This window comes from Aotus nancymaae, unplaced genomic scaffold, assembly GCF_030222135.1.
Source record: "Aotus nancymaae isolate 86718 unplaced genomic scaffold, 86718_ANA_hifiasm-v0.15.2.pri h1tg000008l, whole genome shotgun sequence".
Taxonomy (NCBI): domain Eukaryota; kingdom Metazoa; phylum Chordata; class Mammalia; order Primates; family Aotidae; genus Aotus; species Aotus nancymaae.
Window position 1 is genome coordinate 15,376,469 of NW_026988419.1, and position 25,714 is coordinate 15,402,182.

The following is a 25,714-nucleotide window of genomic DNA, read 5'->3' on the forward strand; positions in this document are numbered from 1 at the left end:
AAAAGGAAAATAGAACGTGTAGAACAAATAGTAAATGAATCATAAAATTCAAGAAATAACCCAAATCAGTACTGACATTGCCAATGTAAATATACTAAATTTATGTAAAATTTATATGAATATAAATATACTAAATATTCCAGTTAAAGAGATATACAGGATTTAATGCAAGAAGAAAATGTATATGCTATGTGAAAGAGAAACAACTACAATATAAAGATGCAGAAAGTTGAAAACACATCACATATTATCCAAAGTACAATATTTAGGGGTTTGTAGGAAGGGATAAAGTATTTTTTTTTTTTCTTTTTAAATGGGGTTTTGCTCTTGTTGCTCAGGCTGGAGTGCAATGGCACGATCTTGGCTCACCACAACCTCCACCTCCCAGGTTCAAGCGATTCTCCTGCCCCAGCCTCCCGAGTAGCTGGGATTACAGGCATGCACCGCCAGGCCCGGCTAATTTTGTATATTTAGCAGAGATGGGGTTTCTCCATGTTGGTCAGGCTGGTCTCGAACTCGCGACCTCAGGTGATCCACCCACCTCAGCCTGCCAAAGTGCTGAGATTACAGGTATGAGCCACCACACCTGACCAGGTGTGGTATTAGATAATGCTAACTTTTGCGTTAGAGGAATAAGGAGTTGTAATTGGAAGGAGAACTTGAGGGTTTAGACACCATAAGGTTGTTTATAAAAGTGTGTGTTTTATGAAAATCTGTTATGCTCCACATTTGATTTTTATACACTTTTCCCATATGAGTATTCTATTTCACAATTTATTTTTAATTTTCAGTTTTTTTGTTTTTTTGAGATGGCGTCTCTCTCAGTTTCCCAGGCTGGAGTGCAGTGGCACGATCTAAGCTCACTGCAACCTCCGCCTCCCAAGTTCAAGCAATTCTCTTGCCTCAGCCTCCCAAGTAACTGGGACTACAGGTGTGTGCCGCCAAGCCCAGCTAATTTTGGTTTTTTAGTAGAGACAAGGTTTCTCCATGTTGGCCAGGCTGTTCTCAAACTCCTGACCTCAGGTGATACGCCCACCTTGGTCTCTCAGAGTGCTTCGGTTACAGGTGTAAGCCACCTCACCCAGCATTAATTTTAAAATAATAGAGACAGCATTTTGATATGTTGACCAGGCTAGTCTCAAACTCCTGATCCTCCTGCTTCACCTTCCCAAAGTGTTAGGATTACAGGCATAAGCCACTGTACCTGGCATACAAATTTTTTTTCAGTAAAAAAACAAACAGCCACTAACACATGGTCTAGACAAACAATAAGTAATTTGAGAACAATTGGCTTGCCTTATAGAAAAGTAAATCTTTTTTTTTTTTTTTTTTTTTTGAGACAGTCTCGCTCTGTCGCCAGGCTGGAGTACAGTGGCGCAATCTTGGCTCACTGCAACCGACTTCCTGGTTCAAGTGATTCTTCTGCCTCAGCCTCCCAAGTAGCTGGGATTACAGGCGTGCGCCACCACGCCAGGTTAATTTTGTATTTTTAGTAGAGACGGGGTTTCTCCATGTTGGTCAGGTTGGTCTCGAACTTCCGACCTTGTGAGCCACCGCACCTGACCTGTTTGTTGTGTTATTTGTAACAGTAGAAAAAGCATACGGTAAATCTGTTCAAGACTAGGTAAACTAATGTAATATCCACAAAATGGGTAACAGTGAAACTATATATATTGTTTTTTCAAGCCATTAACTTACATTATTTTGCTTGTAGGTTAAATATGTTCTGTATTATAACCCTCTTCAACTGTGTAGCAACAGATTTGCTAATTTACATTTGTAGAGTTTTCCCTTAAGTGATCATTATTACTGATATTTCCCTAAATTCAATATTTTTTTCCCCTAAACATTGACTTCTTTTAACCTATTCGGGGAAAATAGTAGTATTCAAACATTTATTTTGTGTCTTCATTATTTATGCTTTTTTTATAGGACTAATGTTTCAAGCCAAACTCCCTCCGCCAAAAGAAGTTTGGGATTTCTTCCTCAGCCAGCTCCTCTTTCTGTTAAGAAACTGAGGTGTAACCAGGATTACACTGGCTGGAATAAACCAAGAGTGCCCCTTTCCTCTCACCAACAGCAGCAACTGCAGGGGTAGGTCAATTCTTTCATTTTAGTTTATTTTTTATAAAGCGATTCAATAGAAGTGAGCTTTGGGGTAAAACATGATTAAAGGAGTCACATTAAAGTTCTAAAATATTTCTAAATTAGATCACTTATGAAAGATTTATTATATCCATAAGTAATGTTAGCTCCATTGTCTGTTCTCCAAACAATTTTAGAACTTTGAAATATATATAATATTCATTTTAAAGCAGAAAATTTGTATTTTCCAACCCAGTACTCTTCATTCTACTGCTGAGATACTTTCAACATTTTTTGTATATTTTCCCTAATTTCTTCATGGTTATATATTTATTAAACATGAAATGAGATCATAGTATAATACCTGTAGTAATTATAATAGCTGTCTTTTTAATTTTTTAACTTTTTTTTTTTTTAAATAGAAATGGGATCTCACCATGTTGCAGGTTGGTAGAACTCCTGGCCTCAAACAATCCTCTCACCTCAGCCTCCCAAAGTGCTGGGATTACTAGCATGAGCCACTGTGCCTGGCCAGTAGCTCTGTTACCTAAAGTGATTATTATGTGCCAGATACTGTGTGCTAAGTGTTTAAATTGATTGTTTTTTCTTTAAAATTCTTGCAACAAGTCTTTGAGATAGATACATTAAAAATCTGCTTTTATGAATAGAGTAAAGCTTACCAAAGTTAATTAACTTGCTCGAAGTGATATAGTCAGTAGTACAGTAGTAAATCCAGATAGTTGGGCTCTGATTACATTCTTAATCACTATGCTATGTTGCTTCTCTGTTATCTTTTTCAATGCACATTAATCTTGACACCCTCGTATATTAATAGAGAACTTCCAACCATATAAATGTGCATTTAGGTTTCCCTTTTTTCTGAATATAATCCAGCTAGAATGAGCATTGTTATACACATGTATGTTTTTAATGCTTGTTGGAACTTTTCTATAGGATAAATTATTGGAAGTAAAGTTGTTAAGGATTAAGACTAAGGAAGGCAGTTTGAAATTTTTAATTATTTTTCCCAAATTGCTCTCTCATAACCTACCAACTTATTTGTTTTTAATCTCACTCAAAGTACTGCTTTTATACCAGCTTTAAACTTACAAGTTTACTTGAATAAGTGGTATTTGCCAAATGGCTTATTCATAGTAGTTTATATGCTTCATATATTAGCAGAAAACATCGTAAAATTTGCAGTGAAAACAATTCACTCTCCTCTCTACTTACCTGTTGCTTTCTCTAATCTTCATCTTTTCTATTCTTCTATAATGTTTGCTTTCCAGTCAAATGCTTAATTTCCTTTTTTCTTCATTCTAATTGTTCTACCTCAGTGGTCTTACTGTCTCCTAACCAGACAACTTTTATATTGGTTTTATCTATCCCATTTTGTGACCATTCTTCATCTGGGTCTTCGTCTCGGTCTACCCTGATCTTATTTGTTTCGTTTTCCTATTGCTTTCTCATGTATATTTTATAGTTTACTTGTTGTTTCTGCTATTCACCTCCTTCGGACTCTTTTGACAGCCTTGTGAGTTGCCACCCTTGGTGCTCTAGGCTCCTACAGTGTTTATTTCATTTCTGTATAGTACCTATACCCATCTCTAGAAATACATCTTTCCTCTTTTTAGACTTCTTCCAGGAATTAGAGTATAGTATGTCAAGCCGTGTAAGTACTCAGGACTCAAGACTCCTTTAAAAACAACAGCAACAACTGAGTAGAAAACTACCACATCTAAAGGATAATGAAGGCTGCCTAACTGCAATGTTCCTCACGAATCCTCCTAAAAACATAAAATTAATGAGGAGTACAAAGAAAAGCACACATAGTCTATGCTTCAGCATTGCTAGGAGACAATACCTCCACCTTTAAGTTACCTTCTTAAGTAGAGAAGCAAACCAAATTCCTGCAGTATTCCCATTTTCTACTGCTTAAGCCTATGGTTGCTGAGAGTTAGGGACGGGAGGCTTAACGAATTCCATCAAAAATAATTTATAGGAGTAGAGGACTTGGATGAAGCACTGAAGAAAATCACTCCCAGAAAGAGAAAATCCAATAATAAGTAACAAAATAATCTGGATCTTAGTAGTTTACATAACTAGTTATAGGGAAGAGGTTTGAATGTCAGTGGTACCAGAAGTAACAGCCTCAAAGAATCATTACTTGTAGAGGAGAATTAGCCAAGTCTGGAAACTTGGTTTAGAAGCAAGAGAAGAAAATTAAGAATTGTGTCAAAATGAAAGCATGCCAACCTCTCTTTTTCCCTTTCCTTCACCACCATCATCATCCCTTTCCTTCACCACCATCTTTAATGGATGAGGATCCATTAAAGAAACTATACTACAAAAAAACAAAAAAAACAAAAAAACTATATGTCACTGAACTAACTGCTTCACTTAAGCCCTATTCACAAAATGAAAAGTAATATAAAAAAGCTGTCCACTTCCATTAAAAAATGACTGTAAGAAAAAAACACGGCGGGGCACAGTGGTGCACCCCTGTAATCCCAGCACTTTGGGAGGCCGAGGCAGATGGATCACAAGTTCAGGAGTTCAAGACTAGCCTGACCAACATGATGAAACCCCATCTTTACTAAAAATACAAAAATTAGCTGGGAGTGGTGGTGTACTCCTGTAATCCCAGCTACTTAGGAGGCTGAGCCAGGAGAATTGTTTGAACCCAAGAGGCGGAGGTTGCAGTGAGCCAAGGTCGTGCCATTGCACTCCAGCCTGGGCAACAGGGTCCATCTCAAAAAAGAAAAAAAATAAACATTAATCAAAATATTTCAGCCAGTGAAAATTCTGCCCCCTAGAACAAACCATGAAGTAAATTGTTTACAGTGAGTAGCTGCTTAATAGAATCAGACCAGGCGCAGTGGCTCACACCTATAATCCAAGCACTTTGGGAGGCTGAGGTTGGCGAATCACTTGAGGTGAAGAGTTTGAGACCAGCCTGGCCAACATGGTGAAACCCTGTCTCTACTAAAAATACAAAAATTAGCTGGGCATGGTGGCACATGCTTGTAATCCCAGCTACTTGGGAGGTGGAGGAAGGAGTATCGCTTGAACCTGGGAGGCGGAGGTTGCGGTGAGCCGAGATGACGACAGTGAGACTCCATCTTGAAAAAATAAATAAATAAAAAGAATTAAATATCCTGCAAGAAGCACTTGAAAGTATGAAAAAGTAACATGAATAAAGAATTCAGGTGCTGTGGCTCATGCCTGTAAAACCTAGCACTTTGGGAGGCCGAGGCAGGTGGATCACTTGAGGTCAGGAGCTCAAAGCCAGCCTGACCATCATGATGAAACCCCATCTCTACTAAAAATATAAAAAAATTAGCCAGATGTGGTGGCAGATGCCTGTAATCCCAGCTATTTGGAAGCCTGAGGCAGGAGAATCGCTTGAACCTGGGAGGCAGAGGTTGCAGTCAGGCGAGATCACATCACTGCTCTCCAACCTGGGCAACAGAGTGAAGCAAAACTCCTGTTTCATAAAGAAAAAAAAAAGAAATTCAAACTAAGAATCACAGTGGACAAGCAAGAAGAAATGAAATGACAAATGCTTGAACTCAGAAAAAATGGAGAAGAAAAATATATTGAAAATGAAGTTTTAAATTAAAGATACCCAAGTGAAAATAATTTCAAGTGAAAATTTAATAATGGGCTTTAAAAAGGAAAGCTGGGAAACAAAACAAAGAACATGAAAAAAAAAAAAAAAGGTATAAAAAGCCAGAAAGTAGTTGAATTAGAAAAAAGGCAAAGAATACCCCCATATTACATATAATTAGAGTCCCGGAAGAAGACAATCAAATCACTGAGACAGAAGTAGTGTTAAAAGCTATAATCCGGGCCAGTCATGGTGGCTCCCACCTATAATCCCAGCACTTTGGGAGGCAAGGCAGGCAGATCACGAGGTCAGGAGTTAAAGACCAGCCTGACCAATTTGGTGAAACCCTGTCTCTACTAAAAATACAAAAATTAGCCGGGTGTGGTGACGCAAGCCTGTAGTCTCAGCTACTCGGGAGGCTGAGGCAGGAGAATCACTTGGGCCTGGGAGACGGAGGTTGTAATGAGTCAAGATTGTGCCATTGCACTCCAGCCTGGGAGACAGAGTGAGACTCCATCTCAATAAAAATAAAAAAGCGAACTCTAATCTAGCCAGACATGCTGACTTGTGCCTATAATACCAGCACTTTGGAAGGCCAAGGTGGGTAGATGACTTGAGCCCAGGAATTCGAGACCAACCTGGGCAACAAAGCAAAACTCCATCTACAAAAAATACAAAAATTAGCTCGGCTTGGTGGTGTGTACCTATGTCCCAACTACTCAAGGGACTGAGGCAGAAGGATTGCTTGAGCCCAGGAGGTCAAGGCTGCAGTGAGCCATGGTCATTCCACTGTACTTCAGCCTGGGTGACAGAGAGCGAGACTTTGTCTCAAAACAAACAAAACAACTATAATCCAAGAAAATTTCCCTGAAATAAGCCTTGAATCTATATACTGAAAGAGCTTTCCAGGTGTCTGGAAAATTGACCTAGAATAATCAAGACATATTTTAGTACAACTATTAACTTTAGAGACAAAGAAAAATCCTCAGTTCCTTAATCAAAAAGATGAAATATTTAACAAAGGCAAGAAAAATAGACTGGCATCAGACTTGGTAAAATCATCATGCAAAGCAAGATAACACTAACATCATTTTCAAGAAATTCGATGAAAGGAGGCATGAAACAAGTTTTATGCCAAGCCAAGATGTCAAATATGTAAGCTAGAGAAAAAAAGTTTGGAAGTATAAGAACTTGGAATACTGTATACACATTTGTTCTTCCTGAGGATTCTATACAGAATGAGCTTCATGCATCTAAGAGTAACTGGAGAAACATTGACAAAATGTAAATGATGAACATTTCTTATATTCAGTTATAGAACTAAGAGAAACAGTGATGAAAATACATATAAAAGAATGGTATGTAAGCATTATGTCAGCTGGGCATGATGGCTAACACCTGTAATCCCAGCATTTTGGGAGGCTGAGGCAGGCAGATCACTTGAGCTCAGGAATTTGAGACCGGCCTGGGAAACACAGCAAAGTCACATTGCTACAAAAAATACAAAACAATATAGCTGAGTGTAGTTGTGCACACCTGTAGTCCCAGCCACTTGGGAGGCTGAGGTGGGAGGATTGCTTGAGCCTGGGAGATCAAGGCCACAGTGAACCATGGCCACACCATTGTACTCTAGCTTGAGTGACAAAATGAGACACTGTCTCCCCCAATTTTTTTTTTTTCTGATAAAGTAGTAAGATTGCAACTAAAAGAAAACAAGAGAAGAGAGAGAAGGAAGAAAGTAGAATTATGTAGTTGACTGTTTCATAAGTAATAGGTGTGAGTCAAAGGATACCATTTAAAATGAATGGGCTTGGTGCAATGGCTCAATCCTGTAAGCCCAACATTTTGGAAGGCCAAGTTGGAAGGATCACTTGAGGCTGAGAGTTCAGGACCAGCCTGGGCAACATAGTAAGGCCCTGTCTCTACAAAAATAAAAAAATAATAAAATGGACAGGCTAGTCCAAGCACAGTGGCCCACATCTGTAATCCTAGTGCTTGGGGAGGCCAAAATGGGAGATCACTTGAGGCTAGGAGTTCAAGACCAATCTGGGCAACATAGCAAGACCCTGTCTCTACAAATTATAAAATAAAGTAAAAAATTAGCCCAACATGGTGGTATACATCTTTAATCCCAGCTACTGGGGAGGCTGAGGCTGGAGGATCGCTTGAGCCCGGGAGTTCTAAGTTACAGTGAGCTATGATCGTACCACTGCACTCCAGCCTGAGTGACAGAGCAAGACCTTGTCTCTAAAATAATAGAATGGACAGGCTAGATGGCTTTAAAAATTTATCATAAAGGGGTTAATAGCAATATAAAAAGTCTAAAACTGTCTCATAAAGCAAAACCAAACTCTATGCTGCATATTAGAAATACACTTAGAACAGTAATTTTTATAAAAGTTTTATAATAAAGGGAAGGAGAGATTATTTAATGGAAACAAGAAGAATTCGGGGGCTGCAGTCCTGAGACCCAATAAAGTAGAACTTAGGTCAGAAATGTGTATATTAGGCCAGAAACCTGTATTATTTTTCCTTCCAGTTTGGTCAGTTTTTACTTAATGTATTTCATAGCTTTGTTTTTGGTGCATACACATTTAGGATTGTATTAGTTAAGTCTTCTTAATGAATTGACCTCTCTATTGTTATGAAATACTCCTTTTTATCCCTGATAATATTTTTCTGAAGGCTACTGTGTCTTATATTAATGGTTTCTCCACGTTTTTTATGATTAGATCATCCAGTCTAAATTGATAGTTGAAGTATTTAGACCATTAACATTTTTCACAATCATAGATAAAGCTTAGTTTAAGTCTGCCATCTTGCTAATTGTTTTCTATTTGTTCCATCTAACCTTGGTTCCTCTTTTCCTTTTTTCTCTTTTCTTTTTTCCTTTGTGTTCATTTTATCTCCATTATTGCCCCCGCCCCGCCACATCATTCATACTATTGTCATGCGTTTTACTTCTATGTATGTCATACATCCCACAATACATAGTTAGGACTTTTTTATAGCCTTACTGAGATAAAATTCACATACCATGTAGTTACCTGTTTGAAGTATATTATTTGATGTTACTGTTTTTACTTTAAACAGTTCGGTAGTATTTAAAGAAATTAAAAGATGAGACAGAAATGTATTTTGTATTTTCCCACATGATTTATTGTTTTAAGTGCTCTTTATTCTTTTGTGTGGATCCGAGTTTCTATCTGGTATCATTTTTCCTTCTGCGTGAAGAATTTTGCTTTAACATTAAGAATTCTTACAGTGCATGCCTCCTGGCAGCAAGTATTCTCAGATTTTGCAGATTTTGTATGTCAGAAAAAGGATTTTGCTTTTAAAACATATTTCCATTGGATCTACATAGCTAGCTCATCTAGAACTCTAATTTCATAGTGTGTTTCTTTCAGTATTTTAAAGGTATTTTCTCATATAATTTCTGACTAGAAGCCTATGGTGTTAATCTTGTTTTAGTCTTAACTCTACAATTATATACTTTGTTTCCTTAGTTCTTGCATATTCAAAATTTTTTCTCTACCTTGGATACTTGAAAAATAGTTTGGCTGGATATAAAATCCTTGGGTCTTGCTTTTTTCCCTTGGGTTTCTTAAAATGCTACTTTACTGTTACCTTGCTTTGTATTTGCTTTTCAGAAATCTGATGCCAGTCTTATTCTTCTGCCCTTGTAAGTGATTTAATCTTCTTCCCTGAAGGCTCTGTGACAGTTTTTCTCTGACTGCTTTTCAAGATTTTCTCTTTATTGCTAACTTTTAGCAGTTTTATTTTGATGGGCTTCATTTTGATTTGTGTTTATCTCACTTGGGATTTGTTGAGCTTATTGGATCTGTGGGTTTCTAGATCAGATTTCGAACGTTTTTATCTGTTGATTTTTCGGATTTCTTTTTTTTTTTTTTTTCCTGACTCTTCACTCCTCTGGATTCCAATTATTTTTGATAGTGTATTTGGCATTGTCCCACAGGTCAGGGGGAATCTATTCTGTTGCTGTGTTTTCAAGTTCACTGTTATTTCCTTCTATAGTGTCTCATATGCTATTAATCTCATCAAGTGAAATTTTCATTTTAAATACTCTGGTTTTCATCTCTAGAAGTTTAATTTGGGTCTTTAAAAAATCTTTCACTTCTCTCATTATGTTTATGATTTCCTTTGCATTCTTGATCATATAGAGCATATTTTAAATAGTTGTTTTAACATCCTTATTTGTGGTGGTTTTGATTATTTTGAGACTCCTATTTAAGTTCTTTTTTTCATTTTCATTTTTCTTTCTTTCTTTCTCAGTTGTGTGATCAGCCTAAGTTCTTTTTGGTTGAATATAGAGTATCCTTTAAGGCTAATTTGCTCTTTTTCCTGACGCATAGTTCCTTTGGGGTCTCTGTTAACACTCCGTAAATTCATCTAGGTCTCTTCACGCTGACTGGTAGAAATTCACACTGGTGGAATTTTAGTCCCTGCATGAATTCTGGGAGTTGTTTGGCCAATAACTCCACAGTAAACATTCTTTTCCTTGAAGTTCTTCTTGATTAGTGTCAAGAAGACTAAGTTTCACTCTGCATACACAGGTTGGTATTCAGCCAAGTACTCAAACAGACTGCTATGCAGGTTTCTGGAGCTTTTCCTTTGCTCAGTTCCCACCTCTCAAATACTCTGTCCCAGAAATCTCAGCAACCTCAGCTTCTCAAACTTGTTTCTCTCAGCTCAACTTGGTCAGATGTCTGGGCTCTGTTTGAGTGCTCCCTGAATTGCAGTTCACAAATTGCCTCCAGACAGAAAACCTGGGTAATATTAGGGCTCACAACATTTATTTTCCTTCTCTTATGGATCACTGTTTTGTGCTGCCTGTTGTCTAGTATCTGAAAATAGCTGTTTTCTCTGTTTTGTTCATTTTTCTTATTATTTACAGTAGAAAGGTAATTCAGACTCTCATATTACCTCATAGGCAGAAGCAGATGCAGTAGTTCTCTTGGGTACTCAAAATTGACATCACCCACGGGCAACAGAGGAATATCACATATTCCTGGATGTGATGCCCTTAGAAGGATAGAGTAGCCACCAGACATTGTGGCCCACACCTGTAATCCCAGCACTTTGGGAGGCTGAGGCAGGCAGATTGCTTGAGCCCAGGAGTTCAAAACCAGCCTGGGGTGACATGATGAAACTCTGTCTCTACAAAAAATACAAAATTAGCCTGGCATGGTGGTACTCATTTATAGTCCCAGCTACTCAGGATGCTGATTTGGCAGGATCCTCTGAGCCCGGGGAGGCTGAGGCTGCAGGGAGCCATGATTGTGCCACTGCACTCCAGCCTGGGCAACAGAATGAGACCCTCTCTCAAAAAAAAAAAAAAAAAAGAATTGGATGTGAGGGCGATCTGGCTGCAACATCTGTCACACCATTGATTACCAGGGTTGATTTGGCTGATCTGACTGGCTAGGCAGATATCCCCTTCCTCCCTCATCGCTCCATGTGCGTCCCTCCCAAAGCTGTGCACTCAGTCGAAACGGATGACCATCATCAATAGAGGAGGACCAGTCTTCCGTCAAGGGTATACCAGTAGCTACACTTCCATGCTAGAACATCCAAACAAGCTCTTAAAAAAAATCAATAAATAAAGGATGATATGGTATCACTGTTTGCTCACATGCTCTTCCAGTTTGGGCTGAATCTCATAATGAGGAAATGGCAAACCCAGTATGAGGGACATTCTATTAAAAATAAGGCTAGGTCAGGTGAGGTGACTCAAGCCTGTAATCCCAGCACTTTGGGAAGCCAAGGCAGGTAGATCACTTGAGGTCAGGAGTTTAAGACCAGCCTGGGAAACATGGGGAAACCCCGTTTCTATTTAAAATGCAGGCTGGGTGCAGTGGCTTATGCCTGTAATCCCAGCACTTTGGGAGGCTGAGGCAGGTAGATCACTTGAGGTCAGGAGTTCAAGACCCGCCTGACCAACATGAAACCGCTACTAAAAATAGAAAAAATTAGCCAGGCATGGTGGTGCATGCCTGTAATCCCAGCTACTCAGGAGACTGAGGCAGGAGAATTGCTTGAACCTGGGAGACAGAAGTTGGAGTAAGCCAAGATCGCACCACTGCACTCCATCCTGGGTGACAGAGCAAGACTCGGTCTCAAAAAAATAAATAAATGAATACAAAAATTAGCCAGGCATGGTAGCACACGCCTGTCATCCTTATTTGAGAGGCTGAGGCATGAGACTTGCTTGAACCCGGGAGGCAGAGGTTGCAGTGAACCTAGATCACACAACTGCACTCCACCCTGGGCAACAGAGTGAGACGCTGTCTCAAAAAACAACCCAAAAAGACAGGCTCGGGGTAGTGACTCACACTGTAATCCCAACACTTTGGGAGGCCAAGGCAGGAGGATTGCCTGAGCCTTGGAGCTCAGTACCAGCCTAGGCAACATAGTGAGATCCCATCTCTACAAAAAATAAAAAATTACCCAGGCGTAGTGGGACATACTTGTGGTCAGGAAGCTGAGGTAGGAAGATTGCTTGAGCTTGGGAGGTTGAGGCTACAGTGAGTCGTGATCACGCCATTGCACTCCACCCAGGACAACAGAGCAAGACCCTGTCTCAAAAACAAAAACAAAACAACCCGGGGTAGGGAGAACTGTGTTCTTCAAAAATGTCAGTGTTGTGTAAGAGAAAGCTGAGGAATTATTCCAGATTAAAGAAAACTAAAGAGACAAAACATCACGTGATCCTGGACTGAATCTTGTGCCTAAGTGAGGGAAAAAAGCTATAAAGAACTTTCTTGGATCAGTTGACAAAATTGAACCATGGAACATGTATTAGATAAGAATTTTTTTTTTTTTTTTTTTTTGACACAGAGTCTCACTCTGTTGCCCAGGCTGGAGTGTGGTGGCATGATCTCAGCTCACTGCAAAGTCTGCCTCCTAGACTTAAGTGATTCTCCCTGCCTCAGTCTCCAAATAGCTGCGATTACAGGGACATACCACCATGCCTGGCTAACTTTTGTATTTTTAGTAGAGACAGTGTTTCACCTATTGGCCAGGCTTGTCTTGAACTCCTGACCTCAAGTGATCTGCCCACCTTGGCCTCCCAAAGTGCTGGGATTACAGACATGAGCCACTGTGCCCAGCTTATTATTATAATGTCATAATGCAGTGGTTCTCAAAATGTAGTTCCCAGACCAGCGGCATCAACATGATCTAGTAACTTGTTAGAAATGGACATTTTGTGTCTTCTCTGTCTAAACCTACTGAATCAGAAACCTTGGGGTTAGGGTCCAGCAATATGTAGTTTAACAAGCCCTCCAGGTGATTCTGATACATATTAAAGTGGAGAACTCCTACTATACTGAACATACTTTAGGAATTCCTGTTGCCTTCTTCTAAAGCACTATTTCTTTAATTTTCAGCTTCTCCAATTTGGGAAATACCTGCTATATGAATGCTATTTTACAATCTCTATTTTCACTCCAGTCATTTGCAAATGACTTGCTTAAACAAGGTATCCCATGGAAGAAAATTCCACTCAATGCACTTATCAGGTAATCATTATGTACTGTACTTACCAAGTAACCTTTTACTTCATTGATTATAGAATAATGGAATTTTAGACACTCAAAAATTCTCTGTGCTGTTATTAGTAGTCTTTAAAATATCATGCCATGTCATGTAAAACTTTGTTTTTTTGTTTTACCAGACGCTTTGCACACTTGCTTGTTAAAAAAGATATCTGTAATTCAGAGACCAAAAAAGATTTACTCAAGAAGGTTAAAAATGCCATTTCAGCTACAGCAGAGAGATTCTCTGGTTATATGCAGAATGTGAGTATTAATTGTTTTAAAACGTTTCAGAGGCCTGACACAGTGACTCATGTCTGTAATCCCAGCACTTTGAGAGGCCTAGGTGGGCAGATCACCTGAGGTCAGGAGTTCGAGACCAGCCTGGCTAACATGGTTTGAAACCCTGTCTCTACTAAAAATAGAAAAATTAGCTGGGCATGGTGGTGGGCACCTGTAATCCCAGCGACTGGGGAGGCTGAGGCAGGAGAATTGCTTGAAGCTGGGAGGCAGAGGTCCAAGATTGTGCCACTGCACTCCAACCTGAGTGACAGAGCAAGACTCCATCTCAGTCAGTCAATCAATCAATCAATCAATCAATCTTTATAAAAATAAATAAATGTTTCAGAGATCATGGAAATAGACATGATTTTAGTGTTTCTTGATTTTTATTTTAAAATGAGATTTGTGTATGTGTGTTCATTATATAATGAAAAACCTGAGGAGAGGCCGGGCGTGGTGGCTCATGCCTATAATCCCAGCGCTTTCAGAGGCCAAGGCAGGTGGATCACCTGGAGTTAGAGGTTCCAGACCAGCCTGACTGACATGGTAAAACCCCATCTCTACTAAAAATACAAAAAAATTAGCTGGTCATGGTGTCGAATGCCTATAATGCCAGCTACTTGGGAGGCTGACGCAGGAGAATCTCTTGAACCTGGGAGGTGGGGGTTGCAGTGAGCTGAGACTGTGCCATTGCACTCCAGTCTGGGTGGCAATAGCGAAAATCCTTCTCAAAAAAGATAGAAAGAAAAACTTAAGGAATTGTAGTAAGACTAAAGGTGACTCTTCTGTGTATTGTACCATATTTTAATATATAGATTTGATTTGTTAGTGTAAGGATTTGGGCTGTGTTAGCTGCAGAAAGCTTTTTTAAAAAAAGCAAAGTGAGGAGTTATGCAATTGATAGAATTACTAAGACTATATAATCTGTCATTTGTTTTTATTCATAAAATATGCAGCCCCCCAAATTCTTATTTTTTTTTGTTTTTGTTTTTAGCCCCCCAAATTCTTATAAGAATAAACCTGACATTGTTCACATACGTCATTGAATTCCAAGGGCTTTCACTGTATAAATTATGTTAATAAGCTATTGTTTTTTGGTTGTTTTGTTTTTTGTTAGTTTTCCTTTTTTTGAGACAGAATCTTGCTCTGTCACCCAAGCTGGAATATAATGGTGTAATCTCGGCTCACTGCAACCTCTGCCTTCTGGGTTCAAGTGATTCTTCTGCCTCAGCCTCCCAAGGAGCTGGGGCTACACGCACCCACCACCACATCTGGCTAATTTTTGTTTTTTTTAGTAGAGATGGGGCTTCATCATGTTGGCCAAACTGGTCTCAAACTCCTGACCTCAAGTGATCTGCCTGCGTTGGCCTCCCAGAGTGCTGGAATTACAGTTGTGAGGCACCAGGCACAGCCTCAATAAGCTGTTATTGTGACAAAAAATGTTTTTATCCGATTAAGGATATCATTGTCTTATTAGGATGCTCATGAATTTTTAAGTCAGTGCTTGGACCAGCTGAAAGAAGATATGGAAAAATTAAATAAAACTTGGAAGACTGAACCTGTTTCTGGAGAAGAAAATTCACCAGATATTTCAGCTACCAGAGTATACACTTGTCCTGTTATTACTAATTTGGAGTTTGAGGTTCAGCACTCCATCATTTGTAAAGCGTAAGTAATATCTAAGAAATGATTTTCCCCTTTTAGTTCTTTATGGCAAGTGATTAAAACTTTCCTACGACATACCAAATGCTATGAATTATTTTCTGTTGTTAAGACAGGGTCTCACACTGTCACCCAGGCTCTTGAGTGCAGTGGCACAACCTCAGCTCATTGCAGCTTAGATCTCCTGGGATCAAATGATCCTCTGACCTTAGCCTCCCGAGTAGTGAATTTTTATCTCATCTTCATTTCTATGTCATAGGGGAAATATAAACCAACATTTTATACCAATATTATACCAAACCAACATTTTATACCAACATTTTGGTATATACCAACATTTTATACCAGTGTTGGTATATACCAACATTTTATACCAATATTATACCAAACCTTTTTTTTTTTCAAAATCTTTATCTTTCTATAGAAATGCTTGGGCTAGGCACAGTGGATCATGCCTGTAATACCAGCACTTTAGGAGAATGAGGTGGACAGATAGTGTGAGCCCAGGAATTCAAGACCAGCCTGGGCAACGTGGAAATGTACATCTCTACAAAATATACAAAAATTAGCCAGGCATGATGGTGCACACCTATAATCCCAGCTACTTGGAAGGCTGAAGTGGGAGGATTGCTTGAGCCCAGCAAGTTGAGGCTGCGTTGATCCCTGATCATGCCACTGCACTCCAACTTGGGCAACAAAGCAAGACCCTATCTCAAAAAACAAAATAAAACAAAACAAAAATGCTTGGTGGAGTGAGAACTGAGGAAAATTTAAATACTTTATTATACACTTTAGTATTGACTAAACACTTAATTTTGATCTATAGTATTTTTTGTTTGTTTTTTTCATTGCTGTGTAGAATACTGAGTTGTTTGGGAATACTTGTTTTTCATTGAAAAAAATATTACTTGCTTATTTGGTTGAACCACAAATTATTTTTACTAAAATTTTTTTTTTACAAAATAGATCAAAATTTGAATTATTTTTACCTTTTGCAATGTTTTTCAACCATATTTACAGTAATTATCTAGATTTATTTCCTACATTCAATTAATTTCCATGCTTATCATCAGGACTTCTATACCCTGCACATCACTTTAAAATATTTTGCTTTGACTAATCTTCCAGTCATCTATAGTACATTTCTGAATAGATTTTTTTCAGAGAAAATGTAATTCTTTACAGTCGCTATATGAGATAATTATTTTTATGGCTTTCACGTGTGAGTTAATGCAGAATTATTCAGTCACACATAGACTTTACCCATCAATGTATTATGTATACTGTCCTATCATACCCTGTTACTCTGTGCCACTCATAAGAAACTTTACTTTGTGGGAATTTTTTCTTTTTCTTCCTGAAAATCTGTGGTATTCTTTATTTTTGAAATTCAGTTTCACTAGTTTACATCTAGTTATTAACAGTTTTGTTACTTTTTCCTTAATATGGTAGAGCCTTTTCTTCTGAAGGTTTGGGATTTTATCCAGCTCCAGAAAACTATTCTCTAAATACTGCTTCTTTTCCATTTTGGAATTTTCTTCAGAAATATTCAGAATCCACATTGGTTCTCCAATTTTCTGTCCTCCGTATCTGTTTTTCTCAGACTTCTCAAAATGATAGTGTTCACTGACATCTTTTTCAGCTATAACATTCTAGCATTTTTAACTAGAATTTTAATAAAAAGAAGTTTGCATCAGTAGTCTGTGATATTGCTTGCCTTCATTCAAGACTTCGTCGGTGTTTTTTCCCATAATGGATAAATGATTTTCTAAAGAAAATATTTGGATCTTGCAAGTATGGTTCAGCTTATAAAAGCTGGAGAGTCCAACAGCAGTCAATAATATGATAGCCATTTATTCCTTCCTTCTTATGCACCTTCCAGACAAAATTTGTGCAAGTCAAAGTGAGGGGCAGAGTTTTCAGTTATTGAATTGTGGGAGTACCATTCAAATTTTTTAATAGAAAATTTAAGTTGCCTCTGTTGAAAATGACCACAGGCAATCCATCAGCTCTCTCAGTCAGGTGTGGGGAGGTGGGCAGTGGGATCATTCAGGGAACACAGAAGAAAGTGGGCCATATCAGGCCGGCCGCAGTGGCTCATGCCTGTAATCCCAGCACTTTGGGAGGCTGAGGTGGGTGGATCACCTGAGATCAGGAGTTTGAGACCACCCTGGCCAACATGGTGAAACACCATCCCCACTAAAAATACAAAAATTAGCCACGTGTGCTGGTGTGAGCCTGTAGTCCCAGCTAATAGGGAGTTTGAGGCAGGAGAATTGCTTTAACCTGAGAGGTGGCAGCTGCCAAGATCACACCATTGCACTCTAGCCTGGGTGACAGAGCAAGACCCCATCTCAGAAAAGAAAGAAGGCCGTATCAGAGCAATGGCTTCTGCACTGTGTCAGTGGCGTTAGGCATTAATTGTATAGCACCCAAATGTTGGATGTGCAGTTGAGATACGTGCATCTGTGCAATAAGTGCCTTGGATTGTGGGATATAGACACACCAGGTAGCTAGACTGGACAGGATGTGCCAGCTGGGCGGGGATAGGGTTCTGTTGCTTCATTAGTAATTTTCTTTAGGACACTTCTCTAAACACAAAGTAGTTTCTGGCTGAAGGAAGATTCCACACACTTTACACTTTGGATTGTAATTTTGTGTGTTTATCCTCTGTCCCATCGTGCTAGGTTTGTTTGGCCAGTTTGTCAAATGTACTTGTTTTAAAACTATTACAATTTAAGCTGACTGCTTTTTAATTATTATAAGACAATTCAATATATTAATAATATATTCTTGAATATGGGCTTTTTTTTTTTTTTTTTTTTTTTGAGACAGAATGTTGCTCTGTCGCCCAGGCTGGAATGCAGTGGCACAGTCATAGCTTACTGTAGCCTCCAAACTCCTGAACTTAAGCAGTCCTTCCCACCTCAGCATCCAGAGTAGCTAGGACTATGGGCACATGCCACCATGCTCAGCTAATTTTAAATTTTTTTTCTAAACACAGGCTCTCCCTGTTGTCCAGGTTGGTCTTGAATTCCTGGCCTCAAGCAACCCTCCCACCTTAGCCTTCCAAATTACTGGGGTTTACAGGCGTAAGCCACTATGCCCAGCTTTGTATTTCTTTTTCTCAAACCTGACATCTCATATGTCTGCAAGTCCTTTCAGCTCTACCTTGAAAATACATCCAGAATCTGACCTCTTTTTACCACTTTGATTGCCACTACGCTACACCAAGCCACTATCATCTCTTGTTTGAATTGTTGCAGCATCTTAAATTAGTCACCATGTTTCTGCAGTCTATTTAAATACAAAAGCCAAAGTGATCCGTTTAAAATGGAAGTTATTTCATGTCAGCCTTCTACTTATAAAATTAAAAAGTCTATGACTTGTGTAACCTCATGTAATCTGCCTCTCAGCACTCCTACCCCCATCTCTGTTAACTCTCTTTGTCTTCTGTCACACGTTTCCCTTGCTCATTCTATTTTAACCAAATTAGCTTCCTTGCTTTTATTAAAAAATGCCAGGATCATGGTGCCTCAGAGCCTTTGCACTTACCATTTCCTCTATTTTGAATTCTCTTTCCCAATATTCTCTTATTTTTATTTAATTACTGATTTATTTTTGAGACAGGGTCTTGCTTTGTCACCCAGGCTTGAGTGCAGTGGCTCAATCACAGCTCACTGCAGCCTCAACCTCCCAGGCTCAAGCAATTCTCCCGCCTCAACCTCCTGAGTAGCTGGAACTACAGGCGCATGCCACTATGCCCTGCTAATTTTTTAAATTTTTTTTGTAGCAATGGGGTTTTCCAGTGTTGCCCAGGCTGGTCTCAAACTTGTGGGCTCAAGCTAACTTCCCACCTCAGCCTCCCAAAATTCTGAAATTACAGGCCCCCACACCTGGCCCCCATATTCTCATTTAGTTAGTGTCCTCGTTTCTCCAGATCTTTACATAAAGGCCATTTGCTCAGTGATGTGTTTCCTTGCCACCCTCTCAGATATTTTGCTCACATCTTTTATTTCCCTCTTCCCTACTATGTTTTTCCATCTTACATGTATCACTATCTAATATACTGTGTTTTACTAGTGTCAGTTTCATTGTCTCTCTCTCCCAATATAATGATGGCTTCATGAGAGGAGGTATTTTTGCCTTGGTTTATTTACTACTGTCACCCCAGGTTCTAGAACATTTTCTGGCACAGAGGAGACTGTATTAGGTTTTCAGTGCTGTGTAACAAATTGATTCAAACATTTTAGCTTAAAACAAAACCCATTTAAAAATTCATCCCAGCTCTGTAGGTCAGAAATCTGAGCACAGTATGGCTGAGTACTCTGCTCAGAGTATTACAAGGCTGAAATAAAGACATTACTGCCTGTGTTCTCATCTGGAACCCAGGTTCCTCTTCTGTCTCATTAAGGTCATGAGTAGAATTCAGATTCTGTGGTTATAGGACTGAGGTCCTCATTTTCTTGCTAGCTGTCCACCAGAACCACTCATTTCCTAAAGGCTGCCTATAGATCGTTGTCCCATGGCCCCCTCATAGGCAGTTCACAACAGTGCTGTTTGCTTTTTTCCAGGCCAGCAGGAAATATACATCTTTCTGACTTCAGACTTCTTCCCTTTCTGTCCTCTAGACCCAGATTTAAAGGGCTTATATGGGCCGAGCATGGTGGCTCATGTCTGTAGTCCCAGCACATTGGGAGGCTGAGGCAAGAGGATTGCTTAAATCTAGGTGTTAGACCAGCCCTAACAATATAGTGAGACCCCCTTCTCTACAAAAAGCTTAAAAATTAGCCAGACATGGTGTTGCACACCTGTAGTCCCAGCTATTTGGGAGGCTGAAGTGGGAGGATTGCTTGAGCCTGGGAGGTCGAGGGTACAGTGAGCTGTGGTCATGCCACTGCTCTCCAGCCTGGGCAACAAAGTAAGAGCCTGTCTCAAAAACAAACAAAAAGCCTCACATGATTGGATCTGACCCATTCAGATAATCTCCTTTTTGATTCATTCAAAGTTAATATTAGTAACCTTAATTATATCTGCAAAATTCCTTTGGGCCAGGTAAAGTAACATTGTCTTAGGTGTGGTAGCTCATCATTATTACAGGTTAGTTCCATCCACACTCAAAGGAGACAGAATTATACAGAGTTGAGAGTCATGTTAGAATTCTGCCTGTCAGAGAGGCACTCAGTAAATGTTTGCTGAATGAAAAACAAATATACTCATGTTTTTCAGTCTTTAGCTATAACAGTAGGGAATTAGGGTAGAAATACAAATATTACTTAAAGTACTGATAAGATAAAATGAAAAACAGCTAAAACTACTTAAAAGAAATTTGCTTCTAGGTAAATTGAATATGGTATTTTAATCTCTGAACTCACTTTTTAAAATTCTATAAAAAATATATTTGATAACGAAATCATTCTGCTGCCTAACAGAACTGTAGACACACATGCACATAAAAAGCATGTAGAATTTTTAAAGCAGCTTTACCTGTCTATTCAACAACTGGAAACAACCTAAATGCCCATCAATAATAACATGGATAATGGTAGAATATTCATACAGATTAATGCTATACAACAGTGAAAAATGCAATAGAGTCATGCACAGCAGGCATGGTTCAATATTACAATCATGCTAAAAGAAAACATTGCATAATCCCATTGTAAAAGGTTCCAAAGCAGGCAAAACTTATCTGTAGTGTTGGAAGTCAGAATAATAGTTATCTTTTGGGAAAGGGTAGTGATTGGAAAAGGGTATGTGTGAGGGGGCTTCTAGGTAGTTGATCATGCTCTGTTTCCTTTTTTATTTTTTTTTTGAGGCGGAGTCTTGCTCTGTAACCCAGGATGGAGTGCAATGACACCATGTCAGCTCACTGCCCCAGGTTCAAGTGATTCTCTCCTGCCTCAGCCTACTGAGTAGCTGGAATTACAAGTGCCCACCATGCCCAGCTAATTTTTGTATTTTTTGTAGAGACAGGGTTTTGCCATGTTGGCCAGGCTGGTCTCGAACTCCTGACCTCAGGCGATCTGCCCACCTCGGCCTCCCAAAGTGCTGGGATTACATGCTCAAGCCACCACACCTGGCCTTGTTTCTTGATTTGAGTGGTAATGAATGTGTTAACTGATAATTCATAGAGCCATATACCTGCCACAGGTTCACTTTTCCATATTATGTTATGCTTTAGTTTTTTAAAGTTTGGGGGTTGCTTATGTAAAGTTTAAAAATTTAAGAAAGTGCTTAAATACTTGCAATTGCAGTTTTATCTGTATTAATTTATTAAGCATCAAAAAGTCTTAAATGTAAGTTTTTATGCCTGGTAATAGGATATCAGTACCATAAGTTCTATGAAAGAACGGTGTTTCTCAGGTATATTTGTATTTCTTGTGTATTGCTCTAAATGCTTACATGTCTCCTTTTCTTCTTACAGATGTGGAGAGATAATCCCCAAAAGAGAACAGTTTAATGACCTCTCTATTGACCTTCCTCGTAGGAAAAAACCACTCCCTCCTCGTTCAATTCAAGATTCTCTTGATCTTTTCTTTAGGGTAAGTAATATCTTTTTTATTTTCACATAACTAAATTTTATATCATTGATAGTTGTATTTGAAGGTGGTTTCTTAAAGGCAGAGTTTCTTTCTTTTTTTGGGGGGAGACAGGGTCTCACTTTGTCACCCTGGCTATAGTGCAGTGACACGATCTCAGCTCACTGCAACCTCTGCCCCCAGCTTCAAGCGATCCTCTCACCTCAACCTCCCCAAGTAGCTGGGACTACAGGCGCCATGCCACCATGTCTGAACTAATTTTTGTATTTTTTTGGTAGAGACGGGGTTTTTTACCATGTGGGCCAGGCTGATTTTCAACTCCTGGCCTAAAATGATTCATCCACCTTGGCCTTCCAAAATGCTTAAATTACAGGCCTGAGCCACCACGCCTGGCCTTTGCAGAGATTCAACAAAATTATTTGTGGGGAAAACAAATGAGACTTTTTACAAATAATTGTTTTTAAAAAGCTTGATAAATCTAATTATAACTCATCAAAAAATAAAATTAATTGCTTAGATTATAAATTTAACTCAATAGCAAGCATTTAAACAACCTTAGAAGTAGTTTGCTATTTGTGAGTAAATATTAAAGTGTTTGAAGTAACATATGATAAAATTTGGTAACATGAAATTAAAACCATAGATATCATATCATGTAAGTTGGTATCCTAAGATCTACAGAATGAGAAAATATTATTTGCTTTTTCTTAGGTTAAATGTACCCTATTAGAAGCAGGATGGAAGAATCATGTTTATTTAAAGCTGTAGATACGTATTTGTGTCTGTGATACACCATTACAGATACTGTTATAGTTTCTGGGGCATAATCAGACTGTTGTTATAGCAGTCCTGATAACTGGTGGAAATTTGCAAGAATCTCCCTTGATCTATCTAATAGTAGTCCTTGTTTTGTTGTAGTAAATTGGCAGAATTGTCTTCCTAAGGTTTAGGAAAAAAAAATTTGACCAGGTACTGTAGCTCACGCCTATAATCCCAGCACTTTGGGAGGCCGAGGGAGGCCGATCACCTGAGCTCAAAAGTTTGATACCAGCCTGGCCAACATGGCAAAACCTCGCTTTTACTAAAAATGCAAAAATTAGCCAGGCATGGTGGCACATGCCTGTAGTCTCAGCTACTCAGGAAACTGAGGCACGAGAACCTCTTGAACCCTCAAGACGGAGGTTGCAGTGAGTTAAGATCACGCCACTCCCCCAGCCTGGGTGACAGAGTGAGGCTCTGTCTCAAAAAAAAAAAAAAATATGGTTTTTAAATGATGAGTATTGAGCTTCAAAAGATAAATACTCTGCTTTTCTTTAGTCATTTTTAAACTATACCCGTTATTATCAATAGACTTTGAAGATTTTCCTATGTATTTTTACCCCCATATTTTAAGGATTTCTTATTTCAGCGTTGTCTACGTGATGGTATTCACCCCAAACTTTTGTCCTTTTAAAGCTGTTGTTCTTAGCGGGCTGTCACCAGAAGATTGAGTTTCATTATGCAAAAGGGGTAGCATTACACCTAACAGACCAGAAATTCTACCTAACCTGAAGGTGATCTTATCTCTACTATGGCTAAATGTTAAAATCTGGATATACTTTTGGTGGTGATTCATATGTGTCCATGGAGAAAAGGCTGAGAATCTTCTACTTTAGAGTCTAGTTAGTATCATAAATTTAGATATTTCCTTGGTAGAAAAGGAAATTAGGAGTTCTGAAACAGGGCATATTATATTTTGAGGATTAGGTCTTAATTTGGTAAGGCTCATAGCTCTAGATACAGAATTTTTAAAACTAGTTCAGCTATCATTCCACTAATGAAATTAATAAGACTAAAGCAGATTGTTTTCATTTAAGAGATTAATGCTGATTCAACTTCATGCTTTATTTTTCCCTCTTTTCATAGGCTGAAGAACTGGAATATTCTTGTGAGAAGTGTGGTGGGAAGTGTGCTCTTGTCAGGCACAAATTTAACAGGCTTCCTAGGTAATTTTTTTTTTTTTTTTTTTTTTTTTTTTTGCTATGGACTAAGGAATTCCCAGGTAAATTTAATTGCTTTTCAATTTTTCCTTTTTTTTCTTTTTTTTTTTTTTGAGACAAAGTCTCACTCTGTCGCCCAAGCTGGAGTGCAGTTGTGAGATGTTGGCTCACTACAACTTCGCCTCCCAGGTTCAAGCAATTCTCCTGCCTCAGTCTCCCAAGTAGCTGGGACTACAGGCATGTACCACCATGCCCAGCTAATTTTTTTGTGTATTTTTAGTAGAGACAGGGTTACACCATGTTGGCCAAGCTGGTGAAACTTCTGGCCTTGTGATCCACCCACCTTGGCCTCCCAAAGTGCTGGGATTACAAGTGTGAGCCACCATGCCCGGCCCAATTTTTGTTTTTAAAGTTCATACAAATATTACTGAGTAAATGAAGGTTACCAGAACGGATTGGTAGAGAGGGCCAGGAAAGCTGAAATGTGCAGAGTGTAGAGGGTGGAAAGCTAGAATGCTCTTGCATGAGAAAGGTGGCCAGATATGATAAGCTCACGCCTGTAATCCTAGCACTTTGGGAGAATCACTTAAGTCCAGGAGTTCAAGACCAGCCTGGGTAACAGGGAAACCCCATCTCTACAAAAGAAAGAAATACATATTAAAAGAAAGGAAGGAAGGAAAAGGATTTGGAATATTGAAGAGAAAAAGAGTCTTGAGAGTCCCAAGAAAATGGCAATAGAGGATACAGCTGGTGAGACTTTGGAATAATTGTAAGAACTAGCTAGTCAATTTTTAATTCAGTAATGTGTAATATTCAATTATAATTTGCTGTCCTGTGTTGTGCTGTAGTCTTTCTCTGTTATCCCAAACTTTCAGTAAAAAGCTGCCATAGACACATAATGTACATAAAATAGGGAGTAATTTTTTAAAGTTTGTACATTCTTTCATTTGAAAGATCTTATAAATTAGTAAATTTCCTGTAATCATAAGATAAATTTTCTGATTTAGGAATGAAATTAACTTACATTGTATTAGCTCTGTGTAAACAAAACCAAACTAGTTACAAAAAATTATGATGTGGTTACAGTACAGCTTTTAGTTCTTTCCAAGAATAGATTGCAACCAAGGTTATTATTAACATTAAGTATTTATGTAGCACTTTGCCTATAGAGTGCTTTACTTTCTTTTATTAGCTTCAATATTTTGTCAGTAAGTGTGGAATTTCTGGAAACTAGTCCCTAGAGATTAGTACTTTTACATTTCATAATCTACTCCTTTCTAGAAAATGGGAGTTTTTTTTTTTTTTAATAATTTTTAAATTTTTCTCAGTGCTCGGGAGATAAGGGAGTTGGTTTTATTTATTTAAAAAAAAGTTTTTTTTTGAGACAGAGTCTTGCTTTGTCCCCCAGGCTAGAGTGTAGTGGTGCAATCTCAGCTTACTGCAACCTCTGCCTCCCAGGTTCAAGTGATCCTCCTGCCTCAGCCTCCTGAGTAGATGGGATTACAGATGTGTGCCATCACACCTGGCTAATTTTTATATATTTAGTAGAGACGGGGTTTCGCCATGTTGGCCAGGTCAGCCTTGACCTCCTGACCTCAGGTGATCCGCCCACCTCCACCTCTCAGAGTGTTGGGATTACAGGTGTCAGCCACCATGCCTGATCAAAGAAGTTGGTTTTAAAGAAATGACTTTATAAAGGCTAGGCATGGTGATTTACACCTGTAATCTCAACAATTTGGGAGGCCAAGGTGGAAGGATTGCTTGAGACCAGGAGTTCAAGACCAGCATGGGCAACACGGGCAGAACTCCATCTCTACAAAAAATGTTGTGGGTTCCCCCTCCCCCGTAGCCCCCGGACAGAGTCTCATTCTTTTGCTCAGACTGGAGTGCCATAGCGTGATCTTGGCTCACTGCAACCTCCGCCTCCTGGGTTCAAGCAATTCTCATGCCTCAGCCTCCCAAGTAGCTAGGATTACAGGCACACAGGCACACAGCACG

At 38.9% G+C, this 25,714-nt stretch overlaps 1 protein-coding gene across 6 annotated transcripts in view; it reads left to right on the top strand.

The window, feature by feature from the left end:
* The window catches only part of USP37 (ubiquitin specific peptidase 37), a 105,223-nt gene that overhangs the window by 45,836 nt on the left and 33,673 nt on the right, over nucleotides 1-25,714 (top strand). For all 6 annotated transcript variants that reach the window (XM_064372990.1, XM_064372994.1, XM_064372991.1 and 3 more), the window contains exons 10-15: nucleotides 1,933-2,094; nucleotides 13,105-13,236; nucleotides 13,392-13,515; nucleotides 15,011-15,201; nucleotides 21,623-21,740; nucleotides 23,643-23,722. In XM_064372990.1, the coding sequence (XP_064229060.1) occupies nucleotides 1,933-2,094; nucleotides 13,105-13,236; nucleotides 13,392-13,515; nucleotides 15,011-15,201; nucleotides 21,623-21,740; nucleotides 23,643-23,722 (807 nt within the window). The remainder of the gene's footprint in view (nucleotides 1-1,932; nucleotides 2,095-13,104; nucleotides 13,237-13,391; nucleotides 13,516-15,010; nucleotides 15,202-21,622; nucleotides 21,741-23,642; nucleotides 23,723-25,714) is intronic.